The sequence below is a fragment of the Eretmochelys imbricata genome, chromosome 11, assembly GCF_965152235.1.
Source record: "Eretmochelys imbricata isolate rEreImb1 chromosome 11, rEreImb1.hap1, whole genome shotgun sequence".
Taxonomy (NCBI): domain Eukaryota; kingdom Metazoa; phylum Chordata; order Testudines; family Cheloniidae; genus Eretmochelys; species Eretmochelys imbricata.
The window spans coordinates 72904860-72925129 of NC_135582.1; the positions used below are offsets into that span (position 1 = coordinate 72904860).

At 47.5% G+C, this 20270-nt stretch overlaps 1 protein-coding gene across 1 annotated transcript in view; it reads right to left on the reverse strand.

The window, feature by feature from the left end:
- Positions 1–20270, reverse strand: part of LOC144271876 (aryl hydrocarbon receptor-like) — a 148448-nt gene that overhangs the window by 38964 nt on the left and 89214 nt on the right. Inside the window, exons 3-4 of the mRNA XM_077829484.1 lie at positions 11045–11063; positions 7119–7204 (exon numbers count right to left, since the gene is read on the reverse strand). Of these exons, the coding sequence (XP_077685610.1) occupies positions 7119–7204; positions 11045–11063 (105 nt within the window). The remainder of the gene's footprint in view (positions 1–7118; positions 7205–11044; positions 11064–20270) is intronic.

Below are 20270 nucleotides of genomic sequence, written 5' to 3' on the forward strand. Positions count from 1 at the left end.
GGAGCGAGAAGGCATGCTGCTGGAGGACTGAGGAGTACAAGTGTGATCAGGCTTCAGGAGGAAGATCCTGTGGTGAGGATAAAGAAGGTGCTGGGGGGAGGCCAAGGGGAAGTAGCCCAGGGAGTTGTAGCTGTAGCGGTCATGCAGCTGATACAGGAGATGTAGACAGCTGCTATCCACAGGGCTCTGGGCTGGAACCCGGTGTAGAGGGCTGGCCCGGCTTCCCCCCAACTCCTGATCGGACACAGGAGGACAACACCAGAAGGGATGGTCTAATTTGGAAAGGGATCTGGCCTGTCCCTGACCCATTAGGTGGGACAACCGAGTCTGTGGCGATTATTCTCCGTTTCCCCCATGCTGGCCAGTGATGAAGTTAGCTGAGTGAATGGCAGGTTTGAGCCTCTAGCAGAAACAGCCAAACTGAGGGCTGCCGTGAACCTCTCAGGTGAGCAAATCCATCAAAAAGCGCAGGACCCACCAAGGCAGAGGAGGAACTTTGTCACTCACTGGATGAGTTAGCATAGGCAGGGGATACTGAATTCTTCTTGGGGTTCATATGCAGTGCAGGGAGTGGATTTTCAAAGTACTTACGAGAAGAACTGGATTCCAAATGCCTCAAGTAGAAACTGGTCACAAAAAGTGAAATAGAAAATCAAAGCACAGATTTAAGAAATGAAAGATCATGGGAGAGCAGAGATATTAACAGAGGGGCAAGAAATAAGAAAATCATCCTGTGGGTTAGGTTTGAATATGACAGCAGAGAGCACTGTAGGAGCAATACTGAAGGTCCTGAGCTACTTAGATTTTAAATTCCTCCGGCATGAGCACTCACAGCCTCACACTGCCTGGCCCAGCTCTGGGATTCCTCCTCCTCCTGGCGTGCATGCTGATGCTGTAACAACTCAGCTAAGGGGTGATGAAACAGGTTGGGGGGCCAAGGGATCATGGCCCCATCACTTTTTCCTGCCTTAAGGATGAATGACAGGTGCGGAACAGGGGGTGGAGAGGAGCGAGAGGTGGACCTTGGGGGAAGAGGCAGAGTGGGGCCTTCAGGCGGAGGGCAAGTGGGACTCACTTCTAGGAAGCTTCCAGCGGCGGCACTCCAAAGGCTGACACACCTCCATCCTGCATTTCTTGCCCCCTGCATGGCTAGCCTTTTTTGAGGAGGCGTGGCTTCCCCAAGTCTCTCATATGTGCCATTCACATTTGTGACCCAGAACTGACAGGGCCAGACTGGAGCTACGAGTATCACAGTGGCTGTTCCGGCGAATTGTGAGTAGTACTTGTGGCAGAAGGGGAATGGGAAGAAAGGTGTAGCAGAAGTGTTCTGTTCAGGGAGGAGGAGCCCATCGCCTGTGAGTCCTCCCCTATTGCTCTGCTGGAACAATAGGGGGGCAGGTTCCAGGTCTGACAAGTGGCAAAGAGGTCCCACCGAGGGATGCCCCAGTTCTCAAAGAGATACCGTAGCATGGTGGCATCATGCAGTTCTCACTCGTGATTGAAGTAGAGAGTCTTGCTGAATGCATCGGCCAGGGAATTCTAGGTGCCTGGGAGATACATGGCTTGAAGTGTTACGTGGTTTTTATGCACCAGTTCCAAAGGCAAAGACTCAAAAACAGAGGGAGGGTGACTTGGTGCCGCCCTGCTGGTTGATGAAGTTGTCAGAGCAGTTAAACATGGAAGGACTGAATGAGTGGGGGAAAGGCCTGACATGCTAAATGGACTGCTCAGAGCTCTAGCATGGTTATGTTCATCCTGGCCTCCCATGGCATCCACACTCCCCGGGTCATGTGGCGGGTCCAGGTGGGCTCCCCAACCCATGAGGGAGGCATCTATTGTGATAGTGACCTGTGGTGTGGGAGGGACAAGGGGGGTGTCGGTCATGACCTTGGAAGGATCTGCCCACCACGTGAGGGAGGCTAGCCCGGTCTGGGGAATTCTGGTCTGCATATGGTCTGTGCTGGGTCTGTAGACAGAGGAGCCACATCTGGAGGCAACGCATATGGAGACTTGAGTGTGGTGTCACATAGAAGCAGGTAGACATATGGCCAAGGAGAGAGAGACAGTGGCGGACCATGGTGTAGGGTCTTTGATGCAGGACGTCAGTGTTGTGAAGTGGTCTGCTGGAAGGAAAGCTCTCACCACGATGGAGTCAAGACACTTTACTGGCGCGTGTATCATCTGTATAGCTTTCAATACTGATTTTTCTTCATTGATGCTAATAGCGTGTGAAGGACAAGGATCGCAGAGGTTACTTCCTGGCGCGATAGCAGCAGGAGGAGCCAGTTGTTAAGGTAGGGGTATACTGAATGGCCAAAATGGCACATTTGGGCTGCTATCACAGAGAAGACCTCTTTGAACACTTGTTGAGATGTCAATATACCAAACGGAAGGACCCAAAACTGGTAGTGTTGGTGTTCTTCCTGAAAATGGAGAAACTTGCAGTGGGCAGGATGAACATCTACATGGAAGTAAGTGTGCCTTTCAATATGAAGCACAAACCAGGCTCCCTGGGGGATGGAGGGAATAATCGATGCCAGTGTTACCATATGGAATTTGGACTTTCTGGTAAAGGTGTCTAGCATCCGAAGACCTAGAATGGGGTGGCGCTCTCCGCCCTTTTTTGGGATGAGGAAGTAGAGTGAGAAGGCGGCTCTTCTCTTGTATTGAGGTGGGACAGGTTCTATGGCCCCCTGGAAGAGCAGAGTGTCCACTTCTTGTTGGGGAAGTCCAGGGTGGGGTGTTGATGAGGTGAGAACCAGAGGAATTCTATGGAGTATCTGTGGTGGATGATCTCCAGTACCCAACTCTCCATGGCAATTTCTCCCCAATTGTGGACGAATAGGGAAGATGGCTCCCAAAGATGATACAGGGCACCATAGTTGTCATCGGGGAAGGTTCATGGGTCTCAACCTGCATGTCAAAACTGAGGTTTTGGCTGCTGCTGGGAAAGAGTCGAAGAGGTGATTGTGGTGGAGGTGGGCAAGTACGGCCATTTTGAACCATTCTGCATACATGGTACCTCCTGTTGGCATTGGTAGTAGTCCAGGTAGGGAGAGTGTGGTCATGGATGGAACGGTTGTCTCTGCTGCCTGCGTCTTGGGGCTGGGGCGAACATATGAAGGAACCATAGTGTAGCCCTGGAGTCCTTCAGCAAATAAAGGGATGTGTCCATCTTCTCGTGGAACAACTTGTTCTCATTAAAGGGCAGGTCCTTGACTGTATTTTGGACATGCCTGGGGAAGCCGGACGATTGTAGCCATGAGTCTCAGCACATAATGACCAGAGTGGCTAGAGAACAAGAGGACATATTGTCTGCATCCCCACCAGCCTGGAGGACCAACCTGGCCACCATTCACCCCTCCTCTACCAGCGCCTAGAATTGCTGCTGTTGATCCGGTGGCAGGTTGTCCTTGAACTCTACTAGCCTACTGTAATTATTAAAGTCATGCTTGGCTCGCAGAGCCTGGTAGTTTTCAATCCAGAACTGTAGTCTCACTGAGGAATATACTTTTCTGCCTAGCAGGTCCATCCTCTGTGCCGCCCTGTCTGGAGGAGTAGACTTCTGGGGGTGCTGGCATACCTGCTCTGCTGCCACGTGAATAACAAGAGAGCTGGGAGAGGGTGTGTGAAGAGAATCTGCCTGTTTCGCAGGCATGAAATACCACCTCTTCACCCTCTTTGGTGTGGGGGCACAGGAGGCAGGAGTGCACCATACTGCCCGCACCAGCTGAAGAATGGATAGAGCCACCTAAGTGAGCTCCTGGGGTTGAAGAAAGTCCAGGAGCTGATGTTGTGGGTCCTGGACTTCTTCTAATAGAAGCCCCAAGTCTGCTGCTACCCTCTGGAGCAAGTCCTGGTACTGGCGATGGTCATCGAGCAGAGAGCGTGGGAGAGGAATGAGCGCTTTGGCCTGCAGTGATGAAGCAGCAGCGGGACCGGCGGAGTCAGTGGTACTGGTTCGATGTCTGCCCTTTCCCCATAGGCCAATGGAGCCCTTGGGGAAATGGGAGATCATCAATAAGATGTCTGCGATGGTGCCTTGCCTAGTGTCCATGGTAGGGATCATAAGGTGTCCAGAATGCCCAAAAAGAAGGGTCCCTAGGATGTGGTGGGCCCTGCAAATAGTGGTACCAGGCCTCCACTGCTGGATCATATGCTGGGGTATAAGGTTGCCCAAGGAGTCTGTAGCATGAGTGCCGGAACAGTGGGGGCCCAGGGACCAGGGCCCTCCCACTTTTTGAAAGTGGGCAGGCCTGGTCCATCAACTTTTCACCATGGGCTGGCCCCCTTACTCCTCTTTCTCCCCTGAGGCCCTGCTCCCAATCAATATAAACATTTTTTTGCAAGATGTAATGGTTAATAGATTGCAGACAATGTAATAGTTATAAGCCAGAGTGCATTTTCAGTATTACCTGCTCAAGTGTTGAAAAACCATGTGTCAGGACCCCCAAAATCAGAAGATTTTAAAATCATGATTTTTAAGCCAAAGAATACTTTTGAAGTTCATTCCATTTGCCTTCTGTTTTGTTGCTTTCTAAGGTCCATTTGGGTCACATTTTCAAGCTTTTCTTTGGAACCATTAAGCTAGAAACATCTTTTAAAACAATGAAAGCTGAGAGTCCCACCTAATCACTTGACTCCAGGAGCTGGGGCTTTAAGAAAGTCTCCAAATATTGTGAAATATGATAAAATTGGGACAGTTGGCAATTCCTCCCAACACAGGATTTCAGAGGGGATATAACTTCTAGATGCTCTCCTTTTGGAATGAAAAATGTCCAGATTTTAAACATTCAGGAGTATATTTGCATATTAATGATCCTCCTTTTCTCTGGAAATTCTTTCTACAATAGCTACTAAAACATCTTTTCTCCAGGTAGAGATCAGCAGAAGGTGAAGTCTGTAGAGGTTTATGGCTAAGAGTTAAATAAGAGCTTCAAGTTAGGCTCCTACACCCAGATTTAGGTTCTAAAGCCCAGATTTGTAAAGCATCAATTTGGGTCCTAAAGCCCAGATTTTTAGAGATTTTTGGCATCACTTTGCTCAGTGTTGCAAGGCCTAAGTGACATAGGAGCCTAAGTCTCCCTGACAGGCTTAGCCAAAGCTTACTCCTCTAACTTCACTCGAAGTCCCATTCATCACAAACTATTATGGGAGTTCTATTGGTGAGCTGTGACTGGCCAGATACAGTAACTTATAGGATTGTGTGCGCCCTCTGATTGGATGAGTGTACATTCAGGCTGACGTCAGAGTCCAAACCTATGACAGTCAGCACTGAAAGCATGACCCTCTGCCACCTCAGGAGCAGGACTAAGTCCTTTAGTTTGAAGCAGTTGCAGACTCAATCTCTGGGAATCAGCTACTAGGATCCAGAATCAGGAAAGAATATAAATTGTACAGTGCTCACTTTATATTTATTTTGATTACAAATATTTGCACTGTAAAAAACAAAAGAAAGTATATTTCAATTCACCTAATACAAGTACTGTAGTGCAATCTCTATCATGAAAGTTGAACTTACAAATGTAGAATTATGAACAAAAAAAACTGCATTCAAAAATAAAACAAAGTCCCTCAGTCCTACTTCAGCCAATTGCTCAGACAAACAAGTTTGGTTACAATTTGCAGGAGATAATACTGCCCACTTCTTGTTTATGTCACCTGAAAGAGAGAACAGGCATTCACATGGCACTGTTGTAGCTGGTGTTGCAAGATATTTACGTGCCAGATGTGCTAAAGATTCATATGTCCTTTCATGCTTCAACCACCATTCCAAAAGACATGCGTCCATGCTGATGTTAGCATATCTGGCATGTAAATACCTTGCAGCACCAGCTAAAAAAGTGCCATGCGAATGCCTGTTCTCACTTTCAGGTGACATTGTAAATAAGAAGCAGTTAGCAGTATCTCCCATAAATGTAAACAAGCTTGTCTGTCTTAGCGATTGCCTGAACAAGTAGTAAGACTGAGTGGACTTGTAGGCTCTAAAGTTTTACATTGTTTTTGTAACATAAAACAAAACAATCTACATTTGTAAGTTACACTTTCATGATAAAAAGATTGCAGTACAGTACTTGTATGAGGTGAATTGAAAAATACTATCTTTTGTTTTTTACAGTGCAAATATTTGTAATAAAATATAAAGTGAGCAGTGTACACTTTGTATTCTGTGTTGTACTAGAAATCAACATATTTGAAAATGTAGAAAAAACATTCCAAAATATTTAAAAATTTCAATTGGTATTCTATTTAACAGTGCAATTAATCGTTTTTTAATCGCAGTTAATTTTTCAGTTAATCACATGAGTTAACTGTGATTAATTGACAGCCCTAGTTATTATCCAGATATACTTATATATAGTAGTCTCTGTCATCCAAGGCGCTCCAAGCACTCTAAAGACTAATTAAGAGTGTCTTCACTACAGAGTTAACTCAGGTGATTGACACCCGGGTTGGCCTGGGCAAGGTGAGAGCAACCATTGTGCAAAGTCACACTGGCATTCCTGCATCCTCCCTGGTGCTGCACTTCCCTGTGTGTGTCACTAAGGCTTCCCTTGGGTTTTTGGTATGCAGTAACTGAGCTGCTCTGGAATTCTTTCCCAGTGAATTCTGGGAGAACTTGTCTGTCCATCTGGGGACACAAGAGGAATTGTGGAAAAGGCATCGGAGGACTACCAGCACTGAGCGACTTAGCCTGCGTCCTCACTGCCAAGTATGCAAGCTGCCCCCAACCTCTAGCCTACAGGCCAGCAAGCTTGGGTGTAAAGCACCACCCCACTTGGTTGAGAGGGCTTTGTGTTGTGGACAGGATGGGGGCAGGGGCAACACCTGGGTAAGAGCTCAAGTTAGCCCTGTGGCAAAGACAGACCCAAAAATCTCACAGCACTCAGAAACAACACTTGCGTTAGACTCCCATCAGAGGCAGCTTACATGGAGGCACAGGGAGGGGACTGGGCTGCCCATGCCCACACAGCTAATCAGTAGTGCAGGATTCAAAGTCGTGACTTGGCTATGGTGCATTCATCCATTGCACACCATCAATTGAAGTGCAGGATATTTCTGGGCTTCAAAGTGCCCTTTGCACTCTGGGCGCAGAGGGCTAGGATATAATACAGTACCTGGAGCAGCATGTCCCCTTCGGAGAACATTTCCCCATTGATCTGCAGATTAATCTGTCCATTCCCTCCAAGCACCCCAGGCTGATCTCCTCGTTGGCAGCTATTGCTCTGCACAGTGGCTGTGAGGAAGAGGGTGAGAGAGGACAGTGATATCAGCCAACAGTGAAGGCATCTCCACTCTTTTCCTTATTTCTCACATCTGGGGGCCTCACTTTCTTTCAGCTGCATCATGCTGCCTGCTTCAGGTGCTTCCAACCTGACTAATCCTGGTCAGAAAACACCTGGTGGAGCTGAAACACAAAACCTGGAGCTGAAAGGAGAGCTGGTGCAGAGAGGCTTTGGGCTCCGCCTGCCTCGGGGGTTTCACAGATAGCTAGCAATCCTCTGCCCAAGACATAAAGACCCCTCTCTGCTCCTTCTCATGTTCAAGCATCTTTTACCACCTGAGTTCCAGCCAGGATCTGAAGCAGAAGAGCTAAAACATGACAAGACAAATGGGAGTTAGACAGTAAACTCTCATTGACTTTAACTGGACCTTACAGAGCTTCCAGAAAGTTCCAGTGAGAGGGGCAGTAGGACAGCTGTTTCAGCCTGGCTTCTATGGAGTTATGGTGGTGATTCTAATGGCTTTTAGTCCACTACAGGTCAGTGACTGTAGGAACCTTTAGACATCAGGTTTGTGGAGAAAGGCCTAGATGGGATGGGCTCACTGGGCTGAGAAAAATGTTGGCAGGATGGGCTAGGAATGTGGAACCGTGGCACCATCTTCAGAAGGCATTTAGGTCACATCTTTTGTAGTACCTTATTACTGAAGAGTGTAAAATAAAGTAGACTGGTTCCTAGAGACTCTAAGCTGTGATGGACACCACAAAGATGATTTTAGATGACCATTTATATTATGGTAGTGCCAAGTGGTCCTATTGTGCTAGGCTCTGTACACCCAGTCCTTGCCCCAAAGAGCTTCCAATTTAAATATAAGATGAGAGAACAGGTGGATTCAATGCACGCTAGCAATGAGATGATTAGGAACATAAGCCATGGCCACAGTACACCAGCTGCCTAACTCTGAAGCGATACCTACAGAACACAGAGATGTTGCACTGAGTGACTCAAAAGGAGTTTGTTTGCTTTTTAAAGCACAAAACTAGGAGCTAGGAGACTGGGTTCAATTCCCAGCTCTGCCACAGACTTCCCATGTGGCCATGAGCAAATCATGTAGTTCTTCTGTGATTTAGCATTCTCACCTGTAAAATGGGTGTAGTATTTACCTAGCTAACAGGGTTGGATGTGTGGCTGAATTAACCAATGCGTGCAAAGCATCCTGGGAGCCACTGTGGCCTGCAGTGACAACACTGGTATTGCAACTGCTCCTGAGTACATCAGAGGAGTCAAAGCACAAGCATCAAGCTCATCTCTGATACACTTAGAGCTCCCATAGGACTAAAGGCTCAACCAGCATGTCCTGGATCAAAGGAAACAGCGGGCTGATAAGTGACACAGTCTCTAGGAGTGGATGTTCATATCTGTCCAATGGGGGAAAATCTGCATCTAAAATTAATTGGGTCTTATAAGTATAAATGGTATGTATCAATACCTGCAGCTCTACAAGTGCCTTTCATCCCAACGTGCTTTACAAGCTGTGCTGGGATTACTTCACCTGCTACTGAAGTAATAAGAGTAGTATTTCATACCTACCATCTACTGAGTAGCAGCCAGTCCAGAGGTGGAACGTGTCAGCTCTTTAATGGTGCACAACACCAGTACATTACAGTTTGGGCCGAAAAGGGAAGAGTATCCTTTTCGGCCCAAAGAGTATTCAGTGTGTGTTTGAGAGACAGACAGTGGTCGGAGTGCGGTGGGAGAGAATTTTAAGTTTGTTGAATGTAGGTGCCAGAACTGGACCCTGAGCAAAGCAATCTTTTCAAATAGTGACAATAGATCTTTAATGACCATCAGTGAGTTATACCCTTGGGATTTGCTTTTAGATCCCATCTAATGCAGGGCGCCTCTGTAACCCACACACCTCCTGGGTGTGATGCTCTGTCCCCTCTAGTGGTACTGAGACTACTTAGACATTAAAAAGAGTCTGCTACAGCCTTAGCTAACAGCCATGTGGCTTTTAGCTCATGCAATAGAGGCTCATGTACAAAGTACCAGGTTCAATCCTGCCTGCCGCCGACTAGGGGTCTATCAGTGTTACACCTCCACCAAACACTGTACCATTTACTAGATCACTGGTGCCATTCCTAAGCTTTCCTCATAAGTTTCCCAGGCTCAACCTTTGGTACTGTGAGTGAGAGCTCAGTAGGGAGCCATATTTGCCCAAGACCAACAAGCACATTCTATTGGTTCCATCTTCCTGTGCCCCTCGCTCTCTCTTTACTACCGCCTGACATTGCTGTTTTCCTTGGTACACCCATCTCCACCACCATGCATTGCATTGGCAGGCTTGCTTGCTGCACTAGGAAATACCATGGTCCCTGGAAGCTGGCATCCCCGGCTCCTTTGTTTGGAGTTGCACTTTCACTGCAAAGACAGGATCTTTGATCTCCCATTATTTTGCGAGAGGTTCCCACCTTTGAGCATTGCTAGCTGGCATCATTGTGGCTGGCTGCATTGCATAATTAAATGATACCACCCAACAAAGGTACTTTTGTGGCTTGGGGGAGGATTTGGATCATTGTTCATTTCATTCGCCCATCATTGCTGGTTCTCATTAATTACAGGCCCTCAAGGTAGACTGTGGTGAACTTTGTTATTTCTGTGTGAGCTCTTTCCACATGGGAAGAGATAAAAGAAACAGTGGTTTCAAGTTCGCACAAATTGGCATGGTGACTGCGTTGCCACCTAGATATTTTTCATGGACTGCTCTAGCTGTGCTTAAGCCTACTTCACTGAACTTCATATCACACTGAAAAACTTGCCCTAATCTGGGTCAATCACAGCTCCAGAATGAACTGCTTTTCAAACATGGGCAAGAATCTTACCCAGAGGTCAAACATTGCCCAATGACTATTGAATACCATGAAAAAAAAAGGCAAGAGAGGTTGGCCTAGTGCATTATGGGTCTAATTCTTAGCATCCACCAGGGCCGAAACTGCCCTGGACATAACTTAGAGCAAGAGCCGCACAGTGCCATGTGCTACTGACCTGCCCTGTCTTAGCCTGCCTACCTCCTGCACTGGAGTTTGTGAGGTGGCAGTGTAAGGCTGCTTATGGCAGTCCTACACGGTGCCCAGGCTAGAGAAATTCTCTTCCAGACCTCACAGCATCTCCACAGTCCTTAGCTGCCGGGTGCGGATCTGAATCTCTCGCTGTGTTTAAATACCTTCGTGGAGCTCTGTTTAGGTACGGAGCCTAAGAACAGGAGAAAGATCTTTATTGTCTGGCTCACCACACTCACCCCAGCTTAGCAACAACTTTTGTGAGTCTCACTGCTAGCTCCAGGTGCAAAGAGCAACTAGGGACAATGGGAACCTGCTCATGTGATGAAAACACAACCAAGATCCTCCCTGACTTCACAGGGAGTTTGCATGCATAAGGTGCCAGGATTAGGCACTCAAAGGGTATATGAGAAGAGGCACAAGCTATCCACTGCCCCCCACCCCTCTTGAATGATCCTGCCCCAGGGAAGCCTTTCCTAATAAGACTGGGGAGGAATTTCTTCGTGGGGGGTGGTTCTAGTTTGCTTTGCTCTCTGAAGTTGAATCTCTCCAGGGCATCTCACAGTGGATGCCTGCCTGTGTCCGCTCCAAGCATAAATACACCTATTGTTCAAGAAAGGAAGCCTTGTTCCTGAAGGTATCACATTAGCGCTGCTGGGGGCTAGCTCCTACTGGGCATTGCCAATATGCTGCAGAAACTCTCACCTTTGGTCAGTAGCTAAACTCCAACCCAGCTCAGCAGGGATCATACATTCTTCCCACCTAGTAAGTGGTCAGCAGCCTGGGCACCATGGGGCTCATCTCCAGGTGTTATAAACTAACTACTACACATAGTGGACTAAGCAGAGGCACCAACAATTGTTCCTGGACACTGAGCTACTGCTCTGAGCTCCAGAGAAAATGCCCCCCAGATCAGCACGGAGCAAAGTAATGCACATTGGAAAACAATCCCAACAATACATATAAAATGATGGGGTCTAAATTAGCTGTTACCACTCAAGAAAGAGACCTGGGAGTTATTGTGGATAGTTCTCCAAAATCATCCACTCAATATGCAGCGGCAGTCAAAAAAACAAACAGAATGTTGGGAATCATTAAGAAAGGGATAGATAATAAGACAGAAAATACCATGTTGCCTCTATCCATGGTATGCCCACATCTTGAATATTGCGTGCAGATGTGGTCGCCCCATCTCAAAAAATATACATTGGAATTGGAAAAGGTACAGAAAAGGGCAACAAAAATGATTAGGGGTATGGAACAGCTTCCATATGAGGAGCGATTAATAAGACTGGGACTTTTCAGCTTGGAAAAGAGACAACTAAGGGGGGATATGATACAGGTCTATAAAATCATGAGGGGTGTGGAGAAAGTAAATAAGGAAGTGTTATTTACTCTCTAACACAAAAATGAGGGATCATCAAATGAAATTAATAGGCTGCAGGTTTAAAAACAAACAAAAGTAAGTATTTCTTCACACAACGCAGAGTCAACCTGTGGAATTCCTTGCCAGAGGATGTTGTGAAGGTCCAGATTATAACAGGGTTAAAAAAGAACTAGATAAGTCTATCAATGGTGATTAGCCAGGCTTGGCAGAGATGCAAAATGATGCTCTGAAGTGACCCTAGCCTGTGTTTGCCAGAAGCTGGGAATAGGCGACAGGGGATGGTGATCACTTGATGATCACCTGTTCTGTTCATTCCCTCTGAAGCATCACGTCTGGAAGACAGGATACTGAACTAGATGGACCTTTGGTCTGACCCAGTATGGCTATTCTTATGTTCTTATGACTGGGTGTCCTGGCAGGCCAGTGTGTGTGAGAAGCCTGCCATCCTGCTGCCTTGTAGATAAACAGAGAACTTCACTCTTCAGGGCTCTGAAGCCAGTGCCTTTCATCAGTGCTAAATCCACACCACAAAGCTCATGCAAAGGTTTCATGCAAATCACTGACAATTATGCAAATTGTCTCATGGACTAATTGGCATAGAATGACACACACGGAGCTGTGCAGAACTTGGCAGCCATGTCCTTGCCCATCTCCAAACTAGGATCATGCAGCTGCCTGGGTGAATAAAAGGCAGAGCATTCTGAGTGTATTGCATAGAACTAGCGTTGATCTCTGCCACAGAAACAAAAGTGCCATTTCCTGACTGCCTGCCAGTGTTCTCTTGCTTTGCATTCGAGGCAGTTGGATTAGAAGGTAACAGTATATACTTGCAGCAGGCGCCAGTAGATTACAGGGCACATGACTAAAACAAAAGATGGACGTCTAAGTTTAATACAAAACTGAGCTAGAAAAGAAATGATGATCTCATGGTGGGAGCACAAAAGAAGATTATGAAAGTCAGAGCATTTTCAAACCAGATCACTGCAATTCCACTGCTGCCCAGACTGCCCCTAAGAATACAGTGTGCGAAGGAACAGAAGGCAAAGCATGTTCTGTGGATTTCTTCACTGACACTTTAATACCCACTAAAAAGCAGAGATTTCAGGCGCCTGCATTTCTGGGTCCTTTGCTGCAGAAGAGGAAGAGACACGTGTGCTTGGCAGAAGAAAGAAGGCTGGAGAATTTTGCTGGAGAAGCTCCGGTGGTCCTCAGAATGCTACCTGGATTTCTGACCTGAGAATAGAGCAGCAGATTTGATTTGTTTCCCATCCTGCTTGCTTTAAAAGCTATGGATCTTCTCGGTTTTTCCCCGTGTTTGAGCAATCTCTCAGCACAACTCTGAGGAACCAGCTTCTTCCCTTTCCTGACTTTCCTCCAGCTGTAGTCACAAGTAAAGGTCATAGTAGTTTTGAGGGGATGGGAGGGAAGGCCCTTAAGATCACATGATTTATAGGACCATAGTCCCCAATCAAAAATCAAAACCCCAGTGTGCTAGGTGCTGTACAGACAAGTGCATGTCTACATGTCCAAGATGTTGCACCAGACAGGTGGAGAGGAGGTGGTTTGCTAGGATGAGGTTAAAAGAACAGAGCTGCGCAGAAAAGCAGAAGTCACTTGCCTAACCAATGCCAGACTGTAGAGACTTGGAGGCAAATCTGACTTCCCGCTGCCTTCCCCTGAGCTGCTATGGTTGTTGTGTCCCCCAGAACAGTCAGAGCACTCCAGCCACACCCCCCACCCACACTGGGAAGTGTGAAGGAGTGGGAGAGGGCAGTCACCACAAGTCCCTGAAGACCTGGCATGGCCCTTCTTTTCAGGGCCTGTCTTGGGATTCCTGGAGGTTTGGGAACCCTCCAGTGTTTTCTCCCAGCTTGTTTGCAGACTGGCCATCCGAGGGAGTCACTGCCTGGTGAAACTGACAGCAGGTGGCTGAGTGAATGTGGGCCTCCAGACCTATCCTTCACTAGGGCTGTTACATGTTGTCACTTTACCCCGAGGTCTCCCACCGACTTCCCCAAAGGCTGAGCCAACCCTTCCCAGAGGTGAACCTGGCTGGAGTCAGAGGCTGGCTCGGTCCTGTGGTAGATCTGGGAGAGGTGGGCTTACAAACAGCACAGCCATGGCAAGGGAAAGCAGCCGGTTAAATACAGACAGCAAGGCAGGCTGGTGCAGTAAAGGAGAAAAGACAGAAAGGGCAGGAGGGAGGAGTCAGCATGTCTCTATTTGTTACTTGTCCCTGACCGCCACCAAAAGCACTGTCCCATGGCCCTTTCCACTTCCCCACTATAGGGAGGCCTAGTTTTTCCCCTTTGAAAAATCTGGTTGCCCATGCACAGCCTGTCTTGCATAAACAAGCCACAGCATCTGAGTCACTGCAAACCCTCAGAGGTCAGATGTCCATTGGTCAGCAGCAGCAGCAGCACTTGGCTGACCAGACCTGCCTCTAAGTCAGTACATCCTAAACTCTTGGAAGAAGTGACCCTCAGAAGAAACGTAACAGTGAGACTGGCCAACATGGGCCCCCCCAAGCTCAGAACTCTTTGCTTGCATGCATTTAGCTTGGCTTTCTTATTCTGTGCCACGCTGTCATTCAGCATATGGTTCACAGAATATCAGGGTTGGAAGGGACCTCAGGAGTCATCTAGTCCAACCCCCTGCTCAAAGCAGGACCGATCCCTGACTAAATCATCCCAGCCAGGGCTTTGTCAAGCCTGACCTTAAAAACTTCTAGGGAAGGAGATTCCACCACCTCCCTAGGTAACACATTCCAGTGTTTCACCACCCTCCTAGTGAAAAAGTTTTTCCTAATATCCAACCTAAATCTCCCCCACTGCAACTTGAGACCATTATTCCTTGTTCTGTCATCTGCTACCACTGAGAACAGTCTAGATCCATCCTCTTTGGAACCCCCTTTCAGGTAGTTGAAAGCAGCTATCAAATCCCCCCTCATTCTTCTCTTCCGCAGACTAAACAATTCCAGTTCCCTCAGCCTCTCCTCATAACTCATGTGTTCCAGTCCCCTAATCATTTTTGTTGCCCTCCGCTGGACATTTTCCAATTTTTCCATATCCTTCTTGCAGTGTGGGGCCCAAAACTGGACACAGTACTCCAGATGAGGCCTCACCAATGTTGAATAGAGGGGAACGATCATGTCCCTCGATCTGCTGGCAATGCCCCTACTTATACATCCCAAAATGCCATTGGCCTTCTTGGCAACAAGGGCACACTGTTGACTCATATCCAGCTTCTTGTCCACTGTAACCCCTAGGTCCTTTTCTGCAGAACTGCTGCCGAGCCATTCGATCCCTAGTCTGTAGCGGTGCATGGGATTCTTCTGTCCTAAATGCAGGACTCTGCACTTGTCCTTGTTGAACCTCATCAGATTTCTTTTGGCCGAATCCTCTAATTTGTCTAGGGCCCTCTGTATCCTATCCCTACCCTCCAGCATATCTACCTCTCCTCCCAGTTTAGTGTCATCTGCAAACTTGCTGAGGGTGCAATCCACACCATCCTCCAGATCATTTATGAAGATATTGAACAAAACCGGCCCCAGGACTGACCCTTGGGGCACTCCACTTGATACCGGCTGCCAACTAGACATGGAGCCATTGATCACTACCAGTTGAGCTCGACAATCTAGCCAACTTTCTATCCACCTTATAGTCCATTCATCCAGCCCATACTACTTTAACTTGCTGGCAGGAATACTGTGGGAGACAGTGTCAAAAGCTTTGCTAAAGTCAAGGAACAACACATCCACCACTTTCCCCTCATCCACAGAGCCAGTTCTCTTGTCATAGAAGGCAATTAGATTAGTCAGGCATGACTTGCCCTTGGTGAATCCATGCTGACTGTTCCTGATCACTTTCCCCTCCTCTAAGTGTTTCAGAATTGATTCCTTGAGGACCTGCTCCATGATTTTTCCAGGGACTGAGGTGAGGCTGACTGGCCTGTAGTTCCCAGGATCCTCCGCCTTCCCTTTTTTAAAGATGGGCACTACATAAGCCTTTTTCCAGTCGTCTGGGACTTCCCCCGATCGCCATGAGTTTTCACAGATAATGGCCAATGGATCTGCAATCACATCCGCCAACTCCTTTAGCACTCTCGGATGCAGCGCATCCGGCCCCATGGACTTGTGCACGTCCAGCTTTTCTAAATAGTCCCGAACCACTTCTTTCTCCACAGAGGGCTGGTCACCTCCTCCCCAAGCTGTGCTGCCCAGTGCAGTAGTCTGGGAGCTGACCTTGTTTGTGAAGACAGAGGCAAAAAATGCATTGAGTACATTCGCTTTTTCCACATCCTCTGTCATAAGTTGCCTCCCTCATTCAGTAAGGGGCCCACACTTTCCTTGACTTTCTTCTTGTTGATAACATACCTGAAGAAACCCTTCTTGTTACTCTTAACATCTCTTGCTAGCTGCAACTCCAGGTGTGATTTGGCCTTCCTGATTTCACTCCTGCATCCCGAAGCAATATTTTTATAATCTTCCACTTCTTGTAAGCTTCTTTTTTGGGTTTAACATCAACAAGGATTTCATTTGTTGAGCCAAGCTGGTCGCCTGCCATATTTACTATTCTTTCTACACATCTGGGATGGTTTGTCCCTGTAACGTCAATAAAGATTCTTTAAAATACAGCCAGCTCTCCTGGACTCCTTTCCCCCTCATGTTATTCTCCCAGGGGATCCTCCCCATCAGTTCCCAGAGGGAGTCAAAGTCTCCTTTTCTGAAGTCCAGGGTCTCTATTCTGCTGCTCTCCTTTCTTCTCTGTGTCAGGATCCTGAACTTGACCATCTCATGGTCACTGCCTCCCAGGTTCCCATCCACTTTAGCTTCCCCTATTAATTCTTCCCGGTTTGTGAACAGCAGGTCAAGAAGAGCTCTGCTGGTTCCTCCAGCACTTGCACCAGGAAATTGTCCCCTACAATTTCCAGACACTTCCTGGATTGTCTGTACTCCGCTGTATTGCTCTCCCAGCGGATATCAGGGTACCTGAAGTCTCCCATAAGAGCCAGGGCCTGCGATCTAGTAACTTCCGTTAGTTGCCGGAAGAAAGCCTCGTCCACCTCATCCCCCTGGTCTGGTGGTCTATAGCAGACTCCCACCACGACATCACCCTTGTTGCTCACACTTCTAAACCTAATCCAGAGACACTCAGGTTTTTCTGCAGTTTCATACTTAAGGGAGCAGTATGACTGCTCAGAGCTCACATACAACGCAACTCCCCCACCTTTTCTGCCCTGCCTGTCCTTCTGAACAGTTTATATCCATCCATGACAATACTCCAGTCATGTGAGTTATCCCACCAAGTCTCTGTTATTCCAATCACATCATAATTCCTTGACTGTGCCAGGACTTCCAGTTCTCCCTGCTTGTTTCCCAGGCTTCTTGCATTTGTGTATAGGCACTTGAGATAACTCGCTTATTGTCCTTCTTTCTCAGTATGAGGCAGGAGCCCTGCCCTCTCACGTGCTTCTGCTTCCTCCTAGTATCCCACTTACCTCAGGGCTTTGGTCTCCTTCCCCCAGTGAACCTAATTTAAAGCCCTCCTCACTAGGTTAGCCAGCCTGTTTGCGAAGATGCTCTTCCCTCTCTTCATTAGGTGGAGCCCGTCTCTGCCTAGCACTCGTCCTTCTTGGAACACCATCCCATGGTCAAAGAATCCAAAGCCTTCTCTCCGACACCACCTGTGTAGCCATTCGTTGACTTCCATGATTCAATGGTCTCTGCCCAGGCCTTTTCCTTCCACAGGGAGGATGGACGAGAAGACCACTTGGTTGTGATGAGCAAGGATCAAACAGCAGTGCAGAGCTGTTATGGAATTAGTGCTGGATAGTGAAAGAAAATAAGAGACCTAAGTCTCTCCAAGTGGAATTTGCAGAAAGTTCATCTGTGACACAAAACGCTGCTGATGGGAAGAAATTCCCGAAGGCCTGCTATTTTGAGAACTCCCAGATGCTTCATGCAAGTTGAAATAACAAGAGTCCATTACAGAGCTGCACTGTTTTCATTCAGTGACTGTCTGGTTAACAACCTGGGGGCTTTATGCTGTACATAGCCAACTGCAGACTGCCTCTTAGGGTTACTAGCATTGCCTTTGCTAGTAGAAGCCAAATCTCCAAGGTGGTTACGGCACCGTCAGCTTTAATAACTGACCTAGTTAAAAGGAAAAATCAGCATCTCAAGTTTCAGGGTAATCCATTTCACATTTAAGTACCCCAGCTCCTATGCAGCAGTCAGAGAATCCTTTGATTGATTGACAAGTACAGCTCCAGCAAATCCAGACTCTAAGTCTCAGCAAAGTCTTAGCTCTTAATTCCCAGATCAAGAGAGTTTCCTCAGTTCCCCTTTACAGTCTCGGCCTGTCTGTGTTTTGAATCTTGCAGTTCCAAAATTCCTCACATGCCAGGACCAAGGAGACCTACTGTCCTGCCCTCCTTCCCAGCCCCAACCCCACTCAGGCTGATGTTTTACTCCTATGAATGCAAACAAAGATTGGGCTGGGTCATGTCTGCTGTGAGTCTGAAGGAGTTCTCCCACCACTGGTCTCACTCCAGTGCAGTTCCATGGGTATTAGCAACAGTACAAGCATTAGTTAGATGGGCCACCAGTGATCTTACTACCTGTTGGTCTCGACCTTCTCTGAGCAGAATCAGGTGACATGGGGGTAACAAGGCAGGCGGCTGGTCTACGCTCACATGGCCAAGACTGCCAGGCCAATGATGGGAGAATTCCTGACAGGCCTCATTGTAGACACAGCCTCTGTGAGTCTCACTGGCAGCTCAAGGTGGATATTCACAAGCTCTCAGCATTTGCCTAACTCTGCTCCCACTGAGGTCAATGGAAGCAAGCTCAAGTCAAGGCTGAATTGCTTCTGAAAACCCCACTCCATCCTCTTCTTTCAGGTCTTTCTTCTGAGCATTTACTCTGATTCCCAGCTGCACCCCAAACACTTCCCAACTCACTTGTGTTGCACAAATGGACAGATAAAGTACACGGGCAACTAAGAGTGCCCCCTTCTGGGATAACAAAGTCCCATCGGACAAGCTGTCCAGACACTGTCTCAGGCAGTCTCCTCTTCCAGCTCCAGGTCTGAAGGCAGCAGTGCAGAAGTAAGGGTGGCAATCCCACACCATGTCATCCTTCTGCGCTGCTGTTGGAAGCAGCTCTGCCTTCAGAGATGGGCTCCCGGCCAGCAGCCGCTGTTCTCCAGAGGCAGAACTAAGGGTGGCAGGATCACAACCCCCGCTTACAGTAACCTTGCGACCCTGCCCACATACTCCTTTTTGGATCAGGACCCCTTAAAATTACAATTCCATGAAATTTCAAATTTAAATAGCTGAAATCATGAAATCTATGATTTTTTAAATCTTGTGACTGAAATTTACCAGAATGGACTGTGAATTTGGTAGGGTCCTACTTACACCTGATGGCTTAGGAAGGGTATTTTGATACTTATTTTACTATAGTAAATAAAAATATTAATCCTAATCAACTTTATATATTTTATGCCCAAGTGCCAAACTGGTGAAGAAAGCCCTTTAAATAGGATGCTGAAGTAACCCTGTATCAATGCAAAATGTACATCATTCATCACTGACACAGTGACCTCTAGTTCCCTGGGGAGGACCGCCTTTGAATGGAGTTCCCCACGGCAACTCTGCTAAAATCCAATCCTGTGCCTGCCTTGGGGCCTCATTCCCCCGTGATAAGAAAATCCTGTCTACATGAGGTGGCTGAACTTGCTTTGAGCTGGTCAGGACACAGAAGACGGCCACTGAAGCCACACTTCCTAAGGATGCGGGGCACAGTGCAAAGCTACCTCAGCATGGAGACTGAATTCCTGTCAGAATGGCCTGCCCTTGAACATCTGGGGTCAAAGGTTAACTTTGAAGACGTGCACAATTCAGCTCCCTGAGCCATGTGCCACTGGTGACTGAAACAGAGCAGTGTGCCCAAAGGTGGCAGCCAAAATAAGGCTTATGAACAAGAGAGTCCTTGTGCCTCCAAACGGTTCAGAGCAATGACTCTGCATGTGCACTTTCAGACAAGTCGGGACACCTGATAATCAAGGGAGCTGCATCCCCAGGCAGAACATCTAACCCACTTTCCATTAGCACAGAGACCTCCAGCACAATGGCTGCTTTTGAAGAGTTATGTCCCAAGCAGCTGCTTTGCACCAAAGAATGTTTGTTGCAAGGATTATTTCTTCACTTAGAAATGGCCAATCACAGACTGCACATGAAAGAATGTGCTAGGATTTGTAAAAGGTTCTGTCATTTCCCCTCAGGGCAGGATGGAACAATACACCCACTGTATTCAGTACAATGCACATGAGATTTAAAGTAGCTCCCAGAGGAGGAAAGAAAATTAATTTGTTCTCCTCAAAGTTGCTCTGTTCAAAGGCCTCACGGAAAGGCAGCAGAGTGAATGCCATCAAAACCCAAAACAGTCCAGGCTCAGCTTTCCTCAAGAACCCACACTTTGAACAGACTGAGGGGTTCTGGCATTCATTTCTACCTTCCCTCATTTCCCTGTTTGGCACCCTGCCTCCTCCAGTCCCCTGGTACAAGGATTCAGTCTCACAGCCCCCGGATCTAGAG